At 41.7% G+C, this 25,719-nt stretch overlaps 1 protein-coding gene across 3 annotated transcripts in view; it reads left to right on the top strand.

The window, feature by feature from the left end:
- The first annotated feature begins 210 nt into the window (after nucleotides 1–210).
- znf423 (zinc finger protein 423) overlaps nucleotides 211–25,719 on the top strand; it is a 150,348-nt gene continuing 124,839 nt past the window's right edge. For 2 of the 3 annotated variants that reach the window (XM_046037169.1, XM_046037167.1), the window contains exons 1-2: nucleotides 211–1,433; nucleotides 22,690–22,752. In XM_046037169.1, the coding sequence (XP_045893125.1) occupies nucleotides 1,394–1,433; nucleotides 22,690–22,752 (103 nt within the window). In that variant the 5' untranslated portion in view covers nucleotides 211–1,393. The remainder of the gene's footprint in view (nucleotides 1,434–22,689; nucleotides 22,753–25,719) is intronic. The other variant, XM_046037168.1, reaches the window with a different exon arrangement.

Genomic DNA, 25,719 nt, shown 5'->3' with positions numbered 1-25,719 from the left:
TTAACTTTAGAGCCTCTTCCACATCCCACTTTAATCCAAGTCCATATTTTCCCTCTGTCTCCTCCCTCTGTATTCTCAGTCCCGGTTGTAGTTGTGCCGGTCGGCCACAGCTAGGCGCTGTTGCCTAACTCTCCCCTCTGCTTCCTCTCTCTCCCTCAGCCCAGCCTGCCTCTCTCCTGCCTCTCTGCCTCAGCCAACCCGGGCTGTGCCGAGCTGCTCCCTGCGGGATCAGAGCGCTCCCCCGCCGGGACCCTTCTCTCACATCCCCCTGCTGGGACGCGGCTACATTTCCAGCCAAGCACTGCCTGCCTTGGCTTTATTATGTGTGTCTGCGCCGCAGCCCCGCCAGCAGAGGCAGGCAGAGGAGGAGGAGGGAGACTGGTAGCCAGAGTCAGGACAAAGAAAAAGCAGGGAGACAGAGGCTAGCGAAGGGTTAGACTGGTTGAAATATTAGGCTGCTATTAATACCGCCGGTAGGGCATTGGGAAATATTAACAAAAAAAGCGTGGGTAGTAAAAGCAGTACTATTGCCCTCGGGGTGGAGATGCAGGGGAAGAGCGCAATGTCCATGCCACCACCACCACCACCACAACAGCCTAGTGTAGAATAGCGGGACGGACACAGGAGGCTGGTCGGTTCGGGTCGGTGCCGCTTTCCTGGAGGGAAAAGATAAACAAAACAGACTGAAATAGTTTCGATAAACTAAATAAGCCCCGACGAGGACGGGAGGAGCGCGAGGGAAGAAGCCACGTTTCATTTCGAAAGCAATTTCCCAGAACATTCTCCGTCGCTTCTCATCACCTGGACCGTCACGTACCGCTGTGGCAACGCCACCTCGCACTCGGACGGTGCCGCTGTCACTTTCCCCTCAATACCGCGCGGGACCTGTTCAGGTGTTTGCCGCGCGCGTGGCTGGCAGCTCGCGCCCCGGTCCGCTAGTGCTGGAAGAAGTCGGAGCGGCACGAGCGCCCGGGCTGCACAACGCGTGCACTGGGGGGAAATAAAGAGAGAAGAAACAAAAAAGCGAAGCTGTCTGCGTCGCGGCACGCTGTTACGAAGAAGAGAAGAAGTTGTTCCCGTTTATTCTACAGGTTGCGCGAACCCTGCCGATTGTTGAGGAAGAAAACGCACCAGAGGAGCCGAGCGTCGCCTCCAAGCCTCTTCACTCCCGGTGTGTGTGTGTGTGTGTGTGTGGTTTGTTGTCGTTGGACTAACGGCCGTTTCCCACTCAGACTGAGGCTGCCGCATTGCAACAGGCGAAGAAGCAGCAGCGAAGTGGAGGAGGAGGAGGAGGAAAGACAACCCGACTGTGTCTGCATGGTTTGCTGAAAACACGAAACGGAACAAAAACAATTAGAGAGCAAAAATTCAACAAATCTGTTCGAGACCAGAGATGTCTAGACGAAAACAGGCCAAGCCGCGCTCCGTTAAAGGTAAGAAACTGTTTATTTTGTACCGCATGTAAACGGACACTGTGACTCCGGAGTGGGTAAAGACGCCAACGCGACCAAAACCATGACTAAGATTTTTTGACCAACTCTGGTGCCTGTTTAATTTAATTTCCCCCCAAAGGGGTGCAAGCACTCTATCTGTAGTTGAACAACCGAGGTAGGATAATTCAGTGTCTCTTACCTTAACAATTAGTGTGATTGCTCACTTTTACTGTTGGTTCACTAATTGTTTGTAATTGGGCAGGACGCTGTTAAAAATGATTAAAATATAGCCATAAGAAAGGGTATAGTTTAATTATATTGTCCACCTTCTAATTGTTTCAAATATTCACACCATTGTCAGAAATAGGCTTTCAAAGAGCTACAGTTTAGTTTCGCTGTCTGCTGGTCCACTTGGCTAATTGTTTTCAATTAGCTGCCGCACTGTCAGAACTTGAAAGATGATACACTGGTGTATCGTTTTCCTGACAGCGTGGGTAGTGCTTTTGGATAAACTTGTTGTAATTCACTCGGTTAATGGGCCTATGTATTATTCCCATGTCGTGATTTATTGCATGCCACTGCAGCTTTGTTGTAGTAAATTTGATTGTTTGACCCCAAAATCAAGTCACTTAGCCCTTTATTATGTCTTTGTAGTCACTGATGTTTCTTTTCACACCCAAATAATGATCAAAATTGGATGTAAAATTCTAAATTTCTTCTCAAATGTTGAAATTCCCCAGACCTTAAAGGAGATGTAGTGCATTTCTGGACGTGAATGTATTTGATCTTAGATTTAAGACTATTTAGACTATTTCTGTGAATATTTGCTCGGGTTTTCTGGCCTCCTTTCCTACTTCTAAAAGATGCCCTGCAAGGTTGGGCACACATGAAGACCAACTCTGGAATGTAAAGATTCATTTTCCAAAATTTCAAGAAAAGTCTAAATTTACAGGATTCAAATCCTTAAGTTTGCAGTATTGTAATATTTTTACCAAAGGAAGCCTCATTCCCCCCCATTAAACCATAGTATTCATTGCAGTGCATGGGTGAGTGGGCATCATGCATGAGGGCATGTGGTGGCCTTGGCCTCCATGTTTCCTTTATGGGACCCAGATGGGCAATGGGATGGGCTGACCATGTGGTTGCCACCCCCTCCCCCACTTCCCATATAGCTTTCCCTTCTTCTGTGTCTATATGGGGGGAAAAAAAAAGCATATTTCTGACAGTGGTACTAACTGGGTGTTTAATTTGATTAGCAGTGGGATTTTCACCAAAGGAGTTCAGCCTCTCCTGCAGGTTCTGAAGTTAAACCTGCATCTGAGGCCGGGTGGGATTTATTTAGGGAATTGTAGGAGAGGCTACTTACATGCCACACACAAAGTACTGGAAGCATTTGATATTGTGTTTGCTTTGGTATATGTTTGTGGTTGTAATATCTATTACTGTGGGCTAGGCCCATATGTGCAGGTTGTTTTTCAGTTCAGTCCACAGTACAGGCTGACAAAGATGTCGTGCGGAATGGGATGTGATTTTGAGGAATACGGTAGCAGATAGCACAGCCTTCTCTGCTGTGAAGCTGGTTTCAGTTAATACATGCAGCCCGTCTTTATATCAATAGTAAAGATCCACGCAGTGTGAAAATAATAAATGCTGTTTGTTGTCAATAACAGTACTTGATGCCTTACATGGATATTGAATCTTGTAAAGTAGATGTTTGAGGTCCCAAATAATTCATTCATCTTACTTACTTTTTAATTTAGTATTTTTGTTAAAAATGACTAGGATGTATGTGTCTTATTTGGAGTTTTGGTTTAGAATCTGTCTTATGATCAGTGTAACACAACCCATTACCACCGTGTCCCATCTTTCGTTACACTCTTAGACTTTATAAGGAACTGGCACACATGTACAAATGGTAACAGATCTGTTTTGTACATAAAGTAGATTAACCTGGTGCTGGTAGTATTTGTGGAGTTTTTGCTCAACTAATAGGATAGGACCTATAAACCGTTTCCTTTTTCTGGGAGCATTGGTACACTCTTTCATTTTGTTTTTGTGTGTGTGAAGAAAATAACAGTAGATTGTGCAGCGATTGGAGGTCATGTCTCTTGACAGCATATAACTGATTGATCTTTTACCCATTTAAATGTGGTTATCAGAACCTAAAACTCGACCAGCAGTATAAAATAACCAAAAATGTATAAACATCTATTTATAATTATATGAAATGGAGAAAAGCATTATTCAAGCCATGACCAGCTAATGTTTGATAAATTGCTTAAACTTTCCGTTTTTTTTTTTTGTTTTTGTTTTTCTGTAAAACAACTGATCTACTAGCAATCAAGTTACTGTTTCAGCATTTGTTTAGAGTGGCATTGTATGATTGTCTAGTTGATTTCCACTTAATCAGTATGTGTAAGGTGAGGTTGAAAGGGGTTGTCATTGCCCCCTGCTGCAGTGTTGTTGATGCTCGGTGCAGATTGTCAGTGAACAAATCAGCTGCTGTGGACCAGTGAATCTGTCCACTGCTGCTCTGTGTGTGTGTGTGTGTGTGTGTGTGTGTGTGTGTATGTACGCGCTTTTGCTTGCAAGACATTCTTATGCATCATGGACACGCACGTCGTGTGTGTATGTGTGTGTCACTAAGACAGCCTGGTCTCAGCAGCCTGGATAACCAGAGCTTAGCTTTAGTCAGGCAGCCAAGCGAAGCAGAGCGAAGCAAAGCTGAACGACCACCACTCTGTGTGTGTGTGTGTGTGTGTGTGTGTGTGTGTGTGTGTGCGTGCAGCGAAGGTAACACAGCCCTTGTAGTCTAGCTTGCCTAAGCACCATGTGTTTTGTGTATGTGTACTCATGCATCTGTGTGTGTACACGCGTGTTGCTATCTCCCCTCCACACCTTGCCCCACTGACAGCTTGGCAAGACCTGGCATTGGGGGAAGATGGAGAGAGGGATGGAGGAAATAGAGAGATGGAAGAGAGGGAAAGGGAGAGAGAGGGAGGTGTTTGGGTGCAGCGCATTGGCACACAGCAGGTGAGTGGGCAGAGGGGAGGGAGCGATGGAGGGCAGGACGAGGTGAACATCGCCAGGGGATCGTATGTGTTTTCATGTTCTTCTGTCTTTCACCTGCTCACCCAACTCTGACTGGCTGGCTGGCTTACGGACTTACCGGCCAGCCAGGCATGCCAAAACAATAACAAAGCATCAAGTTCCACCTCATTTATCTCCTGCTTTAGAGTTGTACTGACTCAGAGTGACAAAGGAATGTTTTTTTTTTTTTCTGAAAATCAAATATGTAGCTCATGGGTGCTATGGTGATCATTTATTGTCACTTTACTTCATGGACAGGGTAATGCACACGACCCATATTTTCATTATTTTGGTTGTTTGGCATTTGCTGCCAAATCACTTCAAATGTATTGCTACTAAAATTAGCAAAGTTGTGGGCATGGACAGCACTAAAGTGATGTGAACTGTGGGGTGAAAACTATATTAATAGGCCTACATGTTTGCTCGTGTTCTGCAAATCTTGTCTGTGTCATTTCTCACTTTTTGTCTTATTTCTCATTGTTAGACAGCAAAATATGTTTGTTTTTGTTTTTATTTACTCATAGTGGTAATTTCATTCTGTGTATACACTGGCTGTACAGCTGCCATTTTTTTTAATTAGCATGCAATCTAACTTAAAATGTAAATAAAAGGAGACTTCATTGCATTGCAGGATTGTGACAATATCAATGTATTTACAATTTACAGTATTATTATGTTATCTTCTTTGATATGCCAATCTAATCAAAGCAGTCATAACAAACAGCAGTATTAGTCTTCATATTCCTGCTTTTCCGAGTTTCACGACTGCGACTAAGTTCCTCTGATGGATTTACTTGACCAGTGTAGCCTTTACAGTGATTAGGCCTTGTTAACAGTGGGGAGACTTGACTAATTGCAGTCTGTTAATTGAACACGGACTAATGGCGCGGTGATGGGCCATGACACTAGCTGATGGGGTGAGAGAAAAGGAGGGGCGAGCGGGAGGAAGAAATGAGAAAGCACGGCTTCTCTCTTATCAAAATATTATTTCAGTGGATTAATCCGTTTTTAATGTGTGTCTTTAGCGAGGCGAGGCAGCAAAAATCTCCTTCTCTGTCTGCTCCGGCAGCCTCGCTATCCTATCTCTCCCCCCCCCTCTCTCTCAGCTCTTAGCCCCTTGGGTCTCTCATGTATTATGTAGTGATGATTATTACTTAATTACACATTAATAAATCCGCTTCATTTGCAGGACATTAAATGGGAGTTGAGCGCATATGACAGGGAGATGGAGGAGAGCAGGGAAGATTGGAGGAGGGGGGTGGGGGTGGAGAGGGAGCACTTACTTTTTAGCATGTATTTGGTTTGTTTAGAGTGTTGTTTATAGTCTTTGGAGCCAAATGAGCCCTTTGACCAAGAGGGAAAGAGAGGGGGAGTTTTGGTTTGCTTTTGGCGTGTGCTGAGCCGAGCTCTTAACTGATGGCATCATTTCCAGCCAGTCTCCTCCTTTCTCCATCTTTTGCCTTCTCTGTCTGAATCTCTCTCTTCCCCTCTCTCACCTCTTTATATCCCTTCATAATTTCAGTTTGTGAGGTGTTCCCTCTGTAAACAGATTTTCCGTAAAATTACTAAGAACGTTTTGCCTGTATTTCGCTGACTGACGTGATATAGATACTGTAGCTGCACTGATCTTCGCAGTCATACACTCTGTATGACTCTCTGAACAACCAGTCACAGGTACAGTGCTCGTGTGTGGGGCACAGCATTCACCTTTCATACTGCTTGACTCCTGATCAAACTGTGCTCATGACATTGATCATCCAAAACAACCAAAAGTTGGCACCATACTTGATCAGATACTTATTTACTTATATGATGAGATGAGTTCCTGACATTATAATAGAATAATTATTGAGTTGATATATTGTATTTTATTTATTATGAAATACTTTTTATTTATTATTCTTGTAAAATGTTTTGTGTTAAGATTAACCACTGATGCATGTGGAAAATTTAGCTTATTTTTTTCAATGAACGACGACAAACAAAATCTTTCATAAAAAAATGATGGCATTTGGCACTGTCGCTGGGAAATTAACTCATTATTCATTATTGGTCAATATGAAGATTAATTTCTTTTATATTCGATTCATGTTTGGTCTATAAAATTAAATAAAATAGGCCATCACAGAGTTTTCCAGAGCCCAAGTTAACGTCTTCAGATTAGTGGTCGACCGATATGGGTTTTTGAAGGGCCAATGCTGATGCCTATATTTATATTTATATTTATATATATATATTTATATTTATTTATATATATAAGTCATGTATAATTCCATTGTTCCATGCAGAGTACAATCTAATATACATGGTTATTTTAGGCAGTAACGTGTATGTATTAATTAATGAAATAGAAAAATACGGGTTTGCTGATTTCAGAACGTGACTGGTTTTTAAGGGAGAGTGGGGTACAGTTTGTCAGCTGCATTATTCTCTGCAATCTAACTATATATAGCTAGCTAGAAATGGTGTTCTCTATACTGTAGCCTATGTGGATGATAGATCGGCCTCTTGACTGCAGGGCAAAATGCGGTCGGACAACTTCACTACTACTCACTATGACTACTTCAAATTGCTTTTTCTGTCTGACCAACAGTTTAAAAACAAAAGATATTTAATTTACTATAATGTAAGACTAGGAAAAGCAGCAAATCCTCACATTGGAGAAGCTGGAACCAGCAAATATTGGGCATTTCTGTTCAAAAATAGTTGCAGATTCATTTAATCAACTTATCAAATGGACTAATTATATCAGCTGTAGTCTACACCATCTTACTTTTTTACATTGATTAGGGCTGTGTGATAATTCATGTAAGTATGGGATTTAAATGTAATAAGAAACTCTGGGATAGTAATTATTCATTGCCTGGAGTTAAAGTTATTGTCAATTAACTGCTCAAGACTGCCAACCCGCCAAATGTGGGTAAAAATTAATTGTGGCGGGAAATGTCATCAAGTTACAAGCCAATTTGGTGGTTGCAGAATCTAATTATGATATACCTACAAAGGCAAAATCATTAAAAGAAGTAACCAGTTCAAACAGAAGGTCATATGTGCAAGGACAATGATTTTTGTTCACATAAGCGCTGTGGAACTTATCATCCCTGTATCTGACAGCGTTAATGACACTGTGTGGTGTGTTTAGTATAGAACAGCTAATCTCTTATTTTTCTTCCATTTCTCACTCTCCTGTCTATTTTCCTTTTTCTCTCTTCTCATCTGGCTTTACCATTAGAGAAGTTTAAAGTCATCCTTTGGCAGAGCACAGAGACTTTCATAGGGTGACTGGCTCTTTTAAAACTCCCTACACACATGGCTTGGATTATTTGAAGACAACAATATGTTTTTTGCAGGTACATTTGAGTGTTGGAAAGCACCATAAATGCCTTTTCTTTGTTTTATTGATTCAACAAATACAGATTATCTTGTTTTTGTTTGTGCAGCTACAAATAGTATTAGCAATAGTGCAATCATTGTGCCTGCAGCCACACTGAGTAACTCCTGTATAACAGCTTGTATTGGCTTTGCATTAAAGCTTGCTGAACCATTAAATGGCTTTCTGAGAGCTTTGTTAGAAATTATATTGACTCCTCAGCAGGGGGTGGATTTGAGTTTTTGATAGTTGTATTTTTCTAATGGGACAAAAAGAGCTAATGTTGATTGGTGGAGCTCAGCATTGGATGTAATTGTGCTCATGTTGATCTGCACTCAATTAGAACCCAATCACTACACAATTGAAGGCTCAGAGTAGAACAAAACTCAGTAGAGAAGGCCAATGCTATGGTAGACATCTGACATGTCCCAGTAGGACAAGCACAGGTGCAAATAATAAGATTAATGATGGATGAATTTGATTTAGCAGCTTTGGTTTTAGGTCCCGTTATTGTGCATGTTTGCTCACTATCACATTGTCTTGGGACATTTGAATAGACTGGAGTCATCATTCATGTTATTAGTTACACCTTTGCTTTTGTTACTGTGACCAATCAAAATGTCTGTTGTTAAAATAGGTCTATTGAAAACTCTTTGGGGATTTACACCTGACAATAAAATGCGTCTCATATCCAGATTGTATCTAGATATCATTTTTACCTGGGTACATTTACACCAGATATTAATATGCGTCTCCAGTGTCCACACTAAGATCCGACTGAGATCTAGTTGCTCTGTCCAGCTCAATTAACCGAACGCGAAATCCTCTTCTCGTTTGCGCAGGTCCAAAAAATGCTCTATTAAGTATAGACTGTATGATAACTTTCTGAACGTCGCTTCCCACCTTGATTTGTTTGAATCCATGGAACATACCCCCATGTTTTCCTCTCTCTTCAGCTTGCGCCAATGTAGCTAGCTCAGCCAGAGCCTTCATAATGTATACTGCTTTCTGTTATTTTAGTAGTTCATATTCATCTTAACTCAAAAGTGTGTGAGTTCACGTTCACAACGGTGTTCTTTAAGCACGTTCATGCACAACACTGTACAGACACACTGTCTGTCTGCGCCGTCAAACTTTTGATTTTATTTGCGGAAGACAGCGACCCGTATTGTATATCTGCCCAGGTAGTTGTTTTATGTGGATTGACAATGCATTTACATTTACCCTTGTGTTCAGTCTGGTCACAATGCATCCCTGACCTGATCTGTTTGGCTGGAAGTCTCAGATGAGAACCTCAGCATATATTTTTTTCTGACCACCTGAAGGAAACTTTCGGATAGAATAAAAATGTTATTTCTGTTTTCCTGTTTACTCAGTGTACTGGATGTCTTGTGTTCTGTCTCATGTTGGACATCTGACATTTGATATGTCAGTATACCTTCTTATGAGTTATGTGATCTTTTTGATTTTGGGAGCCCATGTGAAATCACCTAAACACTGTTGGAAAACAAGTACAGTTTTGTGTGTAATTGGGGATAACTGCTGCAATGGTTAATGGTTTTGACTTGATAAATACCATTCCTTCGTCAGGACACCAGTGAAAATTTAGTTTTGTCTGAAATAATGGATGGGAGAAGGTCATATTAGGCTTGGTTAGGTTTTTATTGTATGGACTGTGTGTGTGTGTGTGTGAACCCATCTGTGTGTCCAGAAAGTCCCAAAGTGAGGTGTGTGTATGCCAGTGACAACTCCTTATCAGCGGCCAGCCTGGTGTGGTTGTGCATGTACATGTATGTGTGTGTGAGAACAGGGCGTCATGGGCCAGCACTGTGCCATTGTAGCGGCTTAGCTAGTCTCGTTTATCAGCTGCAAACTCACTGGACCTTAACACACACCCACCCCTCTTGAGACACACACACACACAAACACACACGCACAGTGTAGCTGAGCTCTGTGCATGCCCATGCCCTCAGCTTTTAAGAAGAGAAAGATGATGCTGGTGTGACTATTCACATGCGCACACACTTTGTCAAAGTACACCTAGGTTGCCAAGCCCGTATCCCCCCCCACCACGAGGTAGTCTCAGAAGACATGGACCCTTCTAAGTTTCCTGCAAGGGTGTGTGTGTGTGTGTGTGTGTGTGTAAGCATCTCTTACAGTCTCTTACCAAGAGATTATGGTTGTTTCTTTGTTCAACATTGACTTATTTACTCGCAATTTATTTATCTGTGTAGTTTGGTAATGTTGTCTTGGTTAAGGCTTATTGGATACCTAACTAATATAGCAACTGAGATTAATTTTGTTATTGATCACTTTTGAATTCATGTAGACTTTCATGTAAAATACAAAAGCATATGCTCATCACAAATTACCATAGCCTTGGGATTATCAACTGTCCAACACCCCAAAATGATTTAATGTACAGTATAATGCAGTGGAAAGCAAGCAAATCTTTGCTTTTGAAAGCAACAATTGTTGGTATTTAAATGAAATATTATCGAGTAATTGTTCTCGGCTAATCTGAAATTCTTATTCTCATTTAATTACACTAAATACACCTTTGCTTTAAAAATGCACTCGGTATTACTTTTGGTAAAAATGTTGTTGTTGTTAACTCTTTGGTTGTAAGGATTATGCACAAGATTATGATGTGTACATGGCCAGTAGGCATCCATATTTATGATGAATTATTTGGAACTGTTATGGGAACAGGATAGTAGCTTATTATTTTGGACCTAATTACTGCCGTTCTTCCTCCTACATTCCCCCTCATTCAGTCCCTTCTCCCCCTCTTCCGTCCTTCCTTTTGCAGCTTCATGGTTTTCCTCCCTTCTCTCCTTCCTCCCCTCTACCTTCAACCCCCTCTCGCCCTCGAACAATCCCTCCCCCCTTCCTTCTCCTTCTTATTCTGTACATTAAACATTAGTGGTGGGGGCAATTAGTAGTGCCCCTCTGCACACCTGGCTGATGCATAATATATTTATTGGGCTACCCTCCCTCCCTCTCTCTGACACACACACACACACACACACACACACACACACACACACACCCACACACACACACACACACACACACACACACACACACACACAGCCAGCTGTTGATGAAAGGGTACTTTTGGGAAATGAGAAATCTGTGTGTGTGTGTGCCCCCTGGTCTGACTCAGAACTTCCTGAGTTTGAGCTTCAGGCCAGGTCAAAAGTCACTGGTCTAGTCAGGTAAGCATCATGCATGGTCTTAGGAATAAAATTAGGAAGACTTTTTTTCCTGCCTGTCCCACGTTGATAGCACTGTGGTTGCATGTTTAGCAATATTAATATGTACTGCTTTTAGCACACGCTGCTCTGTCTGAATGACAACAAACGGGCCTGCATTTTTTTTTTCTTTCTTTTTCTTCCAGTCAATCATTTTATGTCTGCTGGCTTTTTGCTCCCTGTGCTTGCGCGCGCACACACACACACACCATGGACCCTGACTAATATGTATTGTCCTCAGACCATGGAGTCTTCAACAGAACAAGCTGCTTGTGTTGTGTTCCTTTTTTATTGGACACTCTGCCGGGTCTTTGTAGTGTGCCCCACTATAGTCCTACCAATGCTTCTTTTTAGTGCTCGAGACTTCAGTTGGTTTTTCTAACTCCTTTCCATTCACCTCCCAGTCAAAAGGCAAGGGTGCCCTGCTGTGAGACACACAATAGAGTGAGAGAGAGCAGAAGAAAGTGAGCGAAGGGGACTCCATACTGAAAAAGGAAGAATAGAAATGGTGTGAAAGAAAATAAGAAATTGTTTCATTTATTATCCCTCAATATAGTCTTAATCTTCAGTGACATAGTCATACCTTCCAAATGATCAATGTAATCATGACCTGTTTTGTAGTTTTTCTTTTTAACGAACTAGTCTTGTAACGGCTGAATCAGACAGAAAGCGTTTTTCAGGTTCGAAAATGCGAGGCGCACAGCAGTGCCTTTTTTTGGTTGAATTTGGAAAAGAGCAGTGCGCATCGTTTTTTTTCATGTTGCTAGGCAACCACTGAATCAGCTGTCCTGTCAGTCTAATCATAGATTATAGCCCCAGCGATCTATAATCTTTGGTTTGCTGCTAAGTAATAACTGTCATATTAGCAGAAACTTGATCCCAACTCACACGTCTGTGTCTTTTGTTGCTAAAAACATCTGCTTTAAAAAAATAGACAAACGGAGGGCGCTTGCGCTGGCACTGTTTGAGGGTGAGAGGTGTACAAACACGCAGGAGACAGGGAAAGGGAGATCCGTGGGGGTACATGAGACCCTTAGAAAGAGGGGACACCGCTGGTAGTACCACCACCTAGTCCAGTAGCTTTGTCTTAATGATGGTCGGTTCAAGGCTTATTTTAGGATGAGTCGGGTACAGTTTGTTGCTGTCTCCGGACAATCCAAGCAACTGTAAACTTCCGTCAGCACAACTGAAGGCCCGTCTCTCAATTCATTTGATTGGACAATGGGGGGGGGAAAAAAGCATATGACGTCAGGCACTTTTCTGCCCAGAGTAGGATTATTTTTTTTTTAACTCTGTGCGCTCAGAGCACTCCTTCAGAAATGCAAGGTGCAGCAGACGCCCAAAACGCGAGACGCCCAGGGCGCATAAACGGCACGCAGAACACTCACTGCCAATAGAATACAATTAAAAACAGGCGTCTCTCACTGCAAAAAACGCTGTACTGTCTCATCCGGGCATAAGTCTACTCTGATGACAAATATTTAATGTAGACTGGGAAACATTTTGCACTAACACTAAATGTCGACATTCACAATGTTTCTTGGATAAAATGTATTCAGTATCCACTGAACTAATAAGTAATGTTTGTCACAGCAGTACAATAGCAAGCTAATATTCTAGTCGGTTAAATTATTTTGTTTACGTCAAGTTCCCTTTCCTATGCGTATTCTCAGGACACATTAGTTTTAGGATGGACTTGCTCATGTGAGGACAGCATATGTGCTTTTTTATAACTTCACAAGCAGGTTCAGAAAAGCCAGAGTGACTTTGCTTGTACTGCACGGAAACAACAGCAGAGGAGGGTGAGGCCATGTTTTCTCTTGTACACCCCGGTCCCTAATAAAAGCTTTATGCTGGTATCAAGACAGAATGAAATGGAGAGACAGTGTTGGTGGAAAAGTGGTTGAGCAGAAAGAGAATGAGAGATTGCATGGTGAAACTGGAGTGAAGGTGTGTGTTGGTCAGTGCAGGCTAATTTTAAAAATGCACAAGTACTGTCTGCCTTAGACTCAGATAAGCACTCAGGGGATTCTCCTCTTCCTCTTCCTACTACTACTACTACTACTACTACTACTACTACTACTACATTTGAAAAAGTAGTTAAATAACTAACTAGCTAAGACAAGCTCTTTCAGTAGGAAAATAATATCGGTAAACACATTTCGTTTAGTGACATTGGCATGCTGAGCTAATGGGTTTTCTCAACCAAAGAACCAGTGGCACTTTTTGTTTTTGGCATGTTCCTGTGGCACTTTAGCTGAGCCTTGTCTTATAAAGAACTCTGGCACTTGAGATGAGTATCTCTGTGAGCAAACATGAAGATATTGTAGACTGCCGTGTTGGTCAGTATAGGTTAGATATCGATAATTTTGAGCTTGGCCTGTCTGTGACTGAGTGAATTTTTTATTTTTTTTTAACATTGGGACTAAAATCTGTTGCTAAGCAATATTAAGATGGTTATTTCATTTCTGAATTGTACAGCTGGTTCCTTCAGTTTGAACTGTAAGAAGATATACAATTGTCCCAAAGCCTACTTTTAACCTTAGCTTTAATATACATTTCAACAAATATTAAACGTATAAAGAATTAAAATAAAGTACATTTTGTCTTACGGATAAGATGCTTGATTTAATGTCTACTCAAACAAACAAACAACCAGCCATGCTCCAAGCGCACACGTGCTGTGTGTATATTTTTCTTGTTACTCCCAGAAGGAGCGTGACGAGCAAGTTAATCCATCCGCCAGCGATGCGGCATGACACAAAGCTGTTTATTTCTCTCTCTCTCTCTCTCTCTCTCTCTCTCTCTCTCTCTCTCTCTCTCTCCTGTAAAGCCTAATCAAGTTTGTATCAAGCTAAATAATGCCTTAGCATGAAATTGGTGTCTTCAGTCAAAAAGCGCTCCCCAGCCTGTACTACAAGAGAAGGCAATTATGTAGCCCTCCCTACCCCTCCACCCTCCAGCCCTCACCGCTCTTGTTGTTCGTTTACTAGTATGAGTGTGTGTGTGTGAATATGCATCCACTATAGCTGCTATACCCCATAACTTGTCTCAGCTGTTCGTGACAAGTATGAGTCTGTGTTCATATTGGATCTTAGATGGTGAACTTGGTGCCTTTATCTGACTTGTGTGTGTTCCAGTCTGTAATGGTGAGTGGAAGCTGCTGGGGATCTTCTAGTTCAGTTATTTCTGGAGCCTTCCCCAGAGTCGAGATGCTCCTGAGGAATGCTTTCCCTCTCCTCCTCCTGCCCTCTCTTTCTCTCTTTGTCCTACTCCTTATCTCTTGCCCTCTTTAACCTCTCATCCTTCTGCTCGATGGTGCTTTCATCCTCACCTCTCTCTCTCACCTTTCCTCTCCTCCTGTTCGGACTTCCCTTTCCTTCCTTCTTCTTACGGCACTCTTATATCCTTCCATTTGTGGCCCCCTTTACTACTCAACTTCCTTTCGTCTTCTCTCCCCCCCACGTCTCTTCTGCTATCGATTCCTGTTCCCGCCACACTCTCTCTGACAGACAGAAAAACAATTGTCAGATCAGAGAGGCTCTTTAATCTTAAGCTGTGTTGTTTGGCCCTGAACATCAGCTCTGCGTGTGTGTGTGTTTGTGTAAAAAACGATTGGTCTGCTCTCTATACGTTTAGAGGTGAATATGGTGTGTGCAAATAAGCAGCTCTTAGTTTTAATGGGTAGGTGTGTGTTTTCTGTTTTTGTATACAGATTGCTTCATGCACGTTACATGTGTGTGTTTGTGCGCTTGGCAGACTCACCACTCAAATGGTACTCTGGAACAAGAAAGCCTTTAGTTTGTACAACTGTTTAAGCGAGTTTATTCACTTTGTTTCAGGCCTTCATGTATTTCAGTTTTACATCAATAAAAACTCCCACAAGCCTTGGGGTTGTTGAGCTGCTGAAGCATGTGTCAGAGAAAGCGAGGGGGCATGTGTGCTTAACGTTGTCATATGTTGTTTGGGGTAACTTCGGGAATGTCAGAGGTTGCATAGCAACTCAGTTGGACATGGTTTAAAACCACGATGACCTCATATACAGCAAGAAACAAAAGAGAAGGCGTGCGGTGCAAAATGGGTGGAGATGAGGATAGCTGAGATGGAGATACAGAGGGAAGAATGATGGGGAGAAAAAGTTGTGATGGCTGAGGGTAATAGCAAAAACTATAAAAACAAAATCAGATAGCAGAAACATTTTGGATTAAGAGGGAAAATTATGAGTTAGGAAGAGAGAGGAAGGGTAAAAAAAAAAAAGAGACAGCGGAAAGAGAAAGATAGAGAAGGCGATGAAGCTTGTCTGCCAGGCTTTGTGTGGTGGTTGTTCTTTCTCTCTGCCATCTATCTAAGCCCTCTGCTACCTCTTTCCCTTTACTCTCTCTCTCTCACACACACACACACACACACACACACACACACACACACACACACACACACACACACACACACATACACACACACACACATACACACACACACTGTCCCAAACCCCAGACTAGCCTGGTGTTTCTGGCCAGTGGCTCAGTGCTTGGGATGTGTGTCTGCGTGTGTGTTTATGTATTTTAAGGCTGTTTTGTTCAGAATGCAGGCAGGCAGAGAGAGCGGTTTTACTGCTGATAAAAGTATTTGGTTAATCAGCTTCTGTCCCCGTCCCCTGACTAGAAGTGCTTGCTTATGTGTGTGTATGTGTGTGTGTGTGCTTGACACAGGCCATTGAAGTTAGGAGGGCTCCCGGGGGGCGGGCTGGGGATGGAGATTGGCATCAGCCCTCGGCCAGTAGCGTCACAAAGTCGTTCCTGAGGGACAGGAAGGGCAGCCAATGAGGAAAGTCCCTTTGGAGCTATAGGGAGAAAGGGGGAGGTGGGGGCTAGAAAGTGAATATGGGTTGGAGAGGGGAAGTAAGAGGGGCAGAGGGAGGGAGACACAAAGGGAGGAGGGAGGAACAAGAAAGGAGTGTCTAGGATGAGAAGGAGAGACAGACAGATAAAGAGAGGGAAAGGGAGAGAGAGTCGGATGACAATTACCCTCTTGACTTCTGTCCAGCACTAGTTGTCAATCAGCCTGCCCCTCTGGGAAAAGAACCAGCGTGTCATTGGCTACACTGACCCACATCCCGCCTCTCTGGGCCGCCTGGCCAATGCATGATTGGCCACCGTGACCCGTTCGTCAGAGAGCTCTGGGAGCACCAGAGCCCTGGGCTATCTTGGGAATTAATGGCCCTGATACTGTGCGTGCATGCATGTGTTGTTTAGGAAGAAAAAAGACAAAGGGTTTTCTTATTGAGGCTATAAGTGCTTTCATGGGACAGAAGAGAAGGAGAGACAAAGATAGGGAGCGAGTGAGAATGTGGTAGTGGACGGGAAATGCAGGGGGAGGTGTGGACGAGAATACAGACAGACAAAAAAGAAATTGAAAATGGGTGACGAAGAAGGATGGATGTTGGAACAAAGCATTGAGAATGAGCAGTGATCAAGGAAGAACCACTTAAGAGATAGAGAGAGAAAGACAATTGTGTAGAAAGATGGCAGGATGTGGATAATGAACAAGGGAAGACAGAATGGAAAAGGAAGTGAGGGAGAGAGAGAAGTGTACTGTTGTGTGTTCATTTGTATAATTAATGGCGACAACTGTAAATATTGGTGTATGATAACATCATTATGCAGAGGAATAACATAATTTTCTTTTCCTGTTGCACTCAGCTCCTCTCCTGATGTATTATAAAACTTAAATTGGATCATGCATGCTCACTGTTGTGTGTGTGTGTGTGTGTGTGTGTGTGTGTGTGAGACCAACTTTAGTATAGTTAACCTGCTTTTCCATTATGACTGTTTTATGTTGGTACAATAAACTTGTTCAGGGGTTTACATATTTCATTGTCTAGAAGGCGTAATAAAAGCAGGTCACACCCTCCATTCCACCCAGAATTAACGTTTGTGTAAATAAATTACCCATCCAGTAAACTTCACATTATTGCTATTTTCCAAGATGCACTGCAGTCATTGTTTTTGTAGTCATATTTTTGTTATGTTGCCTCTTTAAATGAGTACACTCTATGAACATAGTATAGCTTATAGAACAGGCTATATAGCTTGTAGAACAGGTCTGTTTTTCTAGAGTCAGGTGCCGTGTTGGAAAATGTAATTAATTGCCTTCACTCTTAAACCCATGTGTAAATGTTTGCAGTGCGCTGCTAAAATTAGAGACTACAGATGGAACTTGGATATCATTCCTGGGCTGTGTAACGGCTACAGGTGTTCAATCACCTGAAAGAAGGACCTCATACATTCTACAATCAGCTGTGGATGATTCCACTATTAATCTAAGCCTCTGCCTTAATCACATTAAAATTTTATATTTTAATGGGCTTGGCTGATGTTTGAGCAGTGCAATTTAATAAAACAGTTGCCAACAATGCGTTAGGCCCCCATTATTCATTATCATTTGTTATATATTATCCATGTGGGATTTTAAAACATTGTCCTAGAAGACGCAGTTCTGCGTACTGATCTCTACCCGGTCTAATCATCTGCAGCTGACATGTCTCCTCATGTCACTACTCACTCAACTATAGATTAGAAAAATATCTTTAAAATATTGTTTAAAAAATTCTCATGATGTATTTATTTTTGCTTTAAGGTCAAAGATTTTTTTCCAACTAGTGTACGTTTTTTTACCTGGACTCTCATATTGGGAAATTCTGCATTGCAAATTTATGCGCGCGCGCGCGTGTGTGTGTGTGTGTGGAGTCACTATGGACAGCCTGGTCTAATGAACCATAGCAGTACATTACAGACAGTAGTGTAGTAGTTGTGTGTTGCAATTTGGTAAAGCGGGTACTGTTTGTGTGTTTGCATCTGATTGTTGATTGGTGTTTGCACAAAATGGATAATGTGGTGCTCAAAATGTTGTATCATATCTATAGCATTCCACATTTTAAAATAATGTGACATCAAAACAGCACCTTGGCCTTTGTCTTTAATATTCCTGCACACCTCTTACATCAGTCTGTGGAAATTACCCAGACTGCTGAATAAACACAAATAATCCATGTTTATATTCATGCTGTGAGACTGCATTTATGAGGTACTTCAAAACCTTAGTAAGGAACGCAGACTCAGGTACACCCCACTTCAAAGTATACCCCACTTCCAGGGAAATCACTTGTCTGCTGCTCATCAACAGTAACTGCATTTGATGTATTTGATGAAACACACATTTGATAGACTAAGGTGTCTCAGGGGTTAAGAAAAGCAACAGCAGAAGCAAGGCCTAACTGGTGTGTGTGTGTGTGTGTGTGTGTGTGTGTGTGTGTGTGTGTGTGCAAATGTGTATAGATGCTCCAAGGATTCCCAGTAGCATCTTGTTTGCTTTGTGTCACACACTCACACATATATCATGCTCTGGGTTTTTTTTGTGTTCACTGTGTGTGTGATGTTATTGAGGGAGATTGTTTGATCCCTAGGCCTCTGCTATCTCAATAATTATTGGTTTGCCTACAGGTATGCTACTTCCGCATTGTGTGTGTGCATTTGTGTATATGCCTTTATGTGGCCTTGGTGATGTCACCTTAAATCAATATCACAATTATTTGTCACCGATAGACATGTGAAGCTGTGCAAGATTCTCCTCGAATCATTTAGCTGTGCTTTTGGGTGTATTAAAGGGGTGTTAATTTATCAAACGTACAAATAATCATACAAAAATTAGGTTGGTTAAAGATTAATAATGTTGGTTTAGCCTCAATGCTACTTAAAGCCTAAAACAAGATTCAGCTTTTCCTTCCACTGAGTCTAAGAAATGCAGAATAATGTCAGTGATCTTTAATTTTTTGGCAGATCAGCATTAAAGGGATTGTTCAGTGTGGGGTTGTATGAGGTATTTATCTGTACCTGCAGTAGATGGCAGTTGGCGCGGCCCCAGTTTGGAGAAACTGAGAGTTGTACTGGCACAGAAGCTAAGCATAACTTTGCTGCACATTGTGTTCATTCTATTACGCTGCCAGAGACCAGCTGTTTGTGTCAGACTTTCAGCGTTTTTTGGAAGAGATGACGAATGAAAGAAAATTAAAATGAGACGACAACATGCCGTCATTCTAAAAAATAAGACCATTTCTCCCCAAAAAACATCCGTCAAGTAAGGGGATATTTTGTTAGTGCCTGTGTGAAACTCTGGCAGTGCTGGGTAGTTAATTGGCTTATGGTACCAATTTACATTTTTCAAACTAGAGGCCTGAGTGTGAAGGGAAGTGAGATGTACTGAAGGCAGAAAAGAGATGGAGCAACACACACTAGTGGAAAGACTCATACACTGGATTCCTTAAATGCTGTATTTTTCCTAACAGACACACACTCTCTTGCACACACTCACACATCCAATTGAACTCTCCCCCCATTTACTCACACAGTATGTGTAAGCATGCTCAACCCTTCCCACACAACCACACACATACACCCCTCACCGACCCCCTGGTGTGTGCAGGGTTCACTGTAATGGTGTGCGTGTCTCTGAGGGGCGACAGAGGAAGGATAGGGGAATCTAAATAAAGCTGTGTGTGCTTGGCTAATGAAACATACTGTATTCCCTGCAGTCTTCTATAACAATCGAAATGCTTCAGAACTACCAAAAGAACATAGTTTTGTCATGATTTCACCTTTCTTATTTGTCAGGGAAAAATACAGAAAATCCCTGTCACAACAAGACCGGGGAAGCCTGGTTCAAGCAGAGTGTGGTCACAGCAGGGAACACTGCTTGTCAGAAAGTGAAACCTTTGATTCAGGTCTCTGTCCATAAGTGATACAGGTCCCTCTTTTCATGTAGGTTCCAGAAGATTCTTCCTCCCTTCTTAAAGTCAGTGAGACAGCATAATATTGCCAGAGTGCTGAGATGTGTGTGTGTGTGTGTATGTCATATAGGCATTTTTGTACTTCATATTACTTGCAAACAAATGCATCATTATCACGCATAAGCCTTTGCATTGCATGTTTCTAAAGATACTGAAGGTATCATTAATCTAGCAGTGTATTAATCATGCAACCCCAAAACATGGCTTAATTGTGGGGTAGTATGCTATAGGGGTTTTGGAGTAAAGCCCCTTTTTATTAGATTTTAGGAAGTACTTTGGTTTTTTCTGGTATTCTCTTCCCATACCTTCTCTCGTGTGTTTCTGTGTGCTGTGTTTGGCAGATATGTTAGTCACTGTGGGAGGTCTCTATCAGCGCTGGGTTCTGTTCAGGCAGATACACAGCCTTCAAGTCAAAATCCTGTGTGGGTCTGTCTCGAGTGCATATGCCTGTGTGTGTGCTGGACCGTATGTGCATATGTGTTTGTCCAGGGATCCATTAGTCTGTTATTAGCACACTGCAGTCCACATCTGGCCCTCAGAACCAGCTCCAGCCCCAGATACTCCATATTCCAGACTTGATCCAAATGCTTTTTTTTAATTAATTTTTTTTAGGTTTTTGAGTAGGTGGTGTCAGTCCTTCTGAATTGTGGGTCAATGCAACATGCACCTATGCCATCGAACATACTATTTATTTAATCAAGCAAGAAGGACACAGGAGTCCACTGAAAGTCAATCTCAGGACCACTGTTTTGAGATGGACTCGAGGCTGCATTTTTCAGACACAGCGTAGTTCACCACAGCATTCTTACTTCACCAAATGTACCAAACTGTAGGGAAAAACTCACTTTGGTTCTAAATGTGTGTTTGAAGACACTGCATGAGCACATAAGGATTAAAGATGAAATATGTTTTTGGTTGTTTTTAGACAGCATATTATTTCTGGCTGTTAGTGTTGAGGTGTAGGCCTGCTGTGCCTATGATGAGGTGTGTGTGTGTGTGTCCACTGTATTGCTGTGTAGGATGGAAAACCCAGCTTGGTGTTAACTTTGGCCAGTAAAGATGAAGTCACTCCACTACGTTGTTACTTGCTATTGAACACTTAGTTGTAAATTTTTTTTAAGGCTGCTATGGATCGCTCAAATGGAAGAATTCAACTGTAGTAAGTTAAAGTGGGATGATAATTCTCCTCAAACTTGGCTCGTCTTGTGAATTTGCCATGTAGAACATTACACACCGACACACCAATTTCTAGTTGTTTTAGTTTCAGTGGTCTACTTTATTCGCTGGAGAAACCGAACACCGTCATATTTAGCAACCAAATCGATCCTTAAATGGTCTGCACATACACTGTATTTGACTGTGTGTTACTGCCGTTTAGTTACCACTGATAATGGGTTTAACTGTAACAAGGAACAACTCCAATAGTTTTTCTTTTAAAAGGAACACTTCACTGATTTATAACTTCTTGTTTTTATTTGAGCTTTTGGCTGAGCTTAAATGTGAGGATGGGGTGGGTCAAGAGGGAACTGATGAGGATATGGAGTGAGGAAAATAACGGGTGTTATATAGAGTTGGAGGGGTGGGGGTCACTGGAGTGAGCAGGATGAGAACTATGATTTTGAGAGATCAGAGACAGAGGTGAGTAAGTGAGAAGTGAGGAATCGTGTGGTGGGGAGGGAATATACAGGAAACCCCATTGTGTGGTGGCTCCAGCCATTTCCTGTTTGTGTGCCAGCTGTACTTCCCTCCTTCCTGTTGTACCCAGGAAGTCCGTGTCACATTCCACTTCTGATCAGCTCTGTTTGTGTGTGTGTCAGAGGTATCTCAGGACATTGTCTTCTTGTCACTACCTGCATGTTTGTTGCTTCCCTGCCTATTTTTAGGGGTATTATTTAACACATTTTTACAGAGGATAAATGTTTGCATAGATGGATACATGCAGACTCCACAACCTTCCAATAAAACCAATCATGTAGTGGTCATGGGTTGTAGAGACTGCTTAAAGTTTTAATCCAAAATTGGGCTGACAAAGGGGAACACAAAATTCACAACTGTGACTTTTACTTGACTATTACTAGAAAAGTCTAGTCTAAACTACTATATTTATTATAAAAATTCTGTTAGTGCTGTTATTTCTAAAAAATACTGTTGTGTTGGGTCACATGATGTCATGAGCACTATTTAGGCTAAGAGATTTAATGCTGTCTAGAAAGAACTGTGGAATCAGTTATTTACTATATAGGAATACTCTCTGTGAGATTGGCATCAATGGTCATTTTCATTTCATGAATGATTTATCTGATGATTATTTTCTCAATTAATGGAGTAATTGTTTGGTCTACAATAATCTGTCACGTAACCTGTTTGCCCATGGTGACGTCATCAAGCTTGTTTTGTCCGACTAACAGCCTAAAACCTAAATATATCCAGTTAACTATCACATAAGGTTTTGGCATTTTTTTCTATTGTAAAATAGATTATAAAAATAATTTAACTTTTTTTTTAGCTGTAAACGAGATTGAGCCCATTTTTGCTCGAGGCCGTGGGCTTCTGGTCATGGCTTGGACCCTACTCAATACAGTCTTTGTCTGTTATAGCTGACTTTACTCTCCTTGTTGAACATTTTGCCCTTTTTGCTTGCTGACAATACAAAATAAACATATATTTTAATTTGTCTTTCTCTTCCTTTCCCTCCAGCGGTAGAAGAAGGGGAGTCTTCAGAGTGTGGAGGGGCCTGGGATGAATCAACTGTTCAGACAGGTTAGTGTACAGACATATATGCGCACACACACACACACACACACTCATAATGTAACAGAGTTCCAGCAAACTGTCAGATCAGCACAAGAGGCTTAAGTCTATACGTCTCTCACAGATGCACACAGTTTGTAATATAAATTCCACATGGTTTCTAATGGCCTGCTCCGAGGGATATCAAGGAGAAAAGGGAGGGAGAGATGAAGTGAAGATCGAAGGAATTAGGATGGAGGGATTGGTGAAGTATTAGGAGAAAGGATAAAACGTAAGAAAGAAAAGAGGAGTTTTGAAGAGAGAAAGAAGGAATGAGATGGAGATGTGGAAAGAGAGCATTCGCTAGTCTCCAGAGTCACACTGAATGGAAAGAGAGATGACAAAGGGGATATGGAGAGAGAGATGGGTGGAGGGGGGACAAGAGAGAGATTTGTGTGCTTTTTCACTATTCTCTGTGGTCTGGTGATATCCTGGGAGGAAGTCAGAGAGATGGAGCTTTTCTTTTCTTTTTGTTCTTTTCTTGGATTTTGTTTTTCCTTGCGGTTTCTCCAAACCAACTGCTCCGTCTCTCCCTCCCCTCTTCTATCTTCTATTCTCGCTTGTTTCCACCCCGAGATGGAAATTTGAAATTATCCTCACTTGCCCTTTTGCCTTGATGGAAAAGGAACAACTGAACAAACTGCTCTCTGAAGTTCATGTATGAAATGGGAGAAAATATAGATTTATGTCTGGATAGAAGGACGGAAATGATCTTGATTCACTGGATGTGTTTTTATTTATTGCAATTTTGCAGGCAAAAACATTTCCATACAACTGCAGAGGACATATGAGAGTAGGCTTTGGTATATTTAATAACAATAATGCAGCGTAAAACCTTACAACTCAGAACTTAAGACCAGAAATTTATAAAAGCGGTAAGTTTACCATGTTTTGAAACTGGCAGTGTGACTTTAAGAATTAAGGGAGGCATAGTGATTATTTAAGCATGTCTTTCTTTATTGACTTGACCAAAAAAGAGATGTATTTTTACATAAAGTGGATTTTAGCATATACAAAGAATGGGTGAAGCAACATTTCCTGTACCTTAAGTATTTTTTGAAGTATTATCATGATTGATTGAACTGTTTACAATATACTGATTACTCTCTTGAGTAATTGTTTGGGCTATAGAATATCAGCAAATGGTAAAACATGGTGCCCATGGTGACATCTTTAAATCCCTTGTTTTTTCCAACCAATTATCCAAAATCCATAAGAAATCCAGTTAACTATCATAGAAGACCAAAAAAGCCAAAAACTGTTCACAGAAGCTGGAAGCGGTGAGCATTTTCTGTTTGCTTAGAAATTTTTTTTTTAAATGATTAAAATTGTTCCAGACCAACTATTGATCAACTAATTGATTCATCAGCTGATCATTACAGCTCTAAAATTCAATGTAATTGACACGACTAGAGCTGGAGTAAGATTATTAGCAAGCGCAGTATTTTGGTAATATTTTTCAGTATCACAGCTGTTAAAGATTTCAGGGTGAAAAATTGTGCGTCTGCTGGCGCCATATGCTAACCCTGGCACAAACGGTGGTGTTTTTATATGTAAAAAAAAAACAGCAGGGCAGAGGGAAAGAGAGAGAGAGACAGAGAAAAACAACAAATGAGCCTACAGGACCATAAGCAAGCTCAACACCACTGAAGGCCACAAAAAGTGCACACACTACTTTTTGAGGATACAGACCAACTGTGCACGACGGTTCATCTGAGCAATCTTCACAATGACTTTGGGAGTGAAGTCAGGTAGCAGCTGAATCCGCTGGCTTTCAATGGACAGTGCGTTGAGTAACGTTAGCGGCTGTCCCGTGGTATCGCGAGTAAAAGTTTTTTTTTGAAATGCATCTGAATATTCCTTTTTGCTGAGAGTCCGCCTACTCATCGCTGCCCCGCAGTGCTGTTTCACATTTACCAGAAAGTAAAACATGTTACGATCGTAGTGATCACGTATGTTTTCAAATAGCAGACATGGACAGCAGCCTTCTTTTGTATGCTAACGTTAACCGAAAACCTCTTAAGCAGTTTTAGTGATGACAAGATCCCTTGGCTGGTGTGCACCAAGATGCTTTAATTCCAGTTTCTCCTTCAAATGAAGGGTTTCAAACATGTGCTCCAGTATGAAATACACTTAGTTATGTGTAATGTTTGCTGGCTTAAGTATAGCTAAAACAATCTTCCCTCGTCTTCGCTGGACAGACAGATAGCCCATCAACTCTGAAATATGAAATGACGCTGTAGTGGGGCTGCGGGCAGTTGTCATTTCATTTCTGATCCCACGTACAATATTGCGTTGTGACAGAGGGGCTAGCCTCACATTCATGCTACAACAGCCTATGGACACCAATCGGTGGAACATGGTCTGAAGCAGCCAGGCAGGGAGTGACCAATGAACATGAGATTAAATCCTAACACAAATGCAATTTAGGAAGATGCTATATTTATAGATAGTAAAATATAGCATAATAATCTCTTTTAAAATAAAAATAACATAATTTCTTTGCACAGTTATTTTTGTTCACCAACAGGTGGGGCTATGCCGCACCTGCAATGACCAGTCGCCACTGGGCACAACCAGTCTAATGAAATTTTTCTTGCTGGTGTCATTGCTGCTTAGTAAAGATCAAGATTGCCCATTTACCAAACCACTGGAAAAACTGTTTAACTACTGCAGGGGTTTGTCAGCTGTAGCAAGTTTTTCTGCTCTGGTAGGCAGCCTATCAGAGAACAGTTAAACACTTCCTCTGACTAGATCCCAGCAGAGAAATAAGATACTGCTGAATGTGGTAAATATTCAGTTATCTCTCTCTCTCTGCCTCTCCTGCCCTGTCTCTCGTTCTTCTCTACAGGGACAGAAGGATAGGAAAGTATGACCCTTGGGGTGTCTATGACGTACTGAACCCTCCCATCCTTGCCCCCCCCCCCCCCCCCCCCC

The sequence above is a fragment of the Micropterus dolomieu genome, linkage group LG22 (genome assembly GCF_021292245.1).
Source record: "Micropterus dolomieu isolate WLL.071019.BEF.003 ecotype Adirondacks linkage group LG22, ASM2129224v1, whole genome shotgun sequence".
Taxonomy (NCBI): Eukaryota; Metazoa; Chordata; class Actinopteri; order Centrarchiformes; family Centrarchidae; genus Micropterus; species Micropterus dolomieu.
The sequence above is the reverse complement of the archived record's forward strand: the minus strand, read 5'-3'. Positions and strand labels throughout refer to the sequence as shown.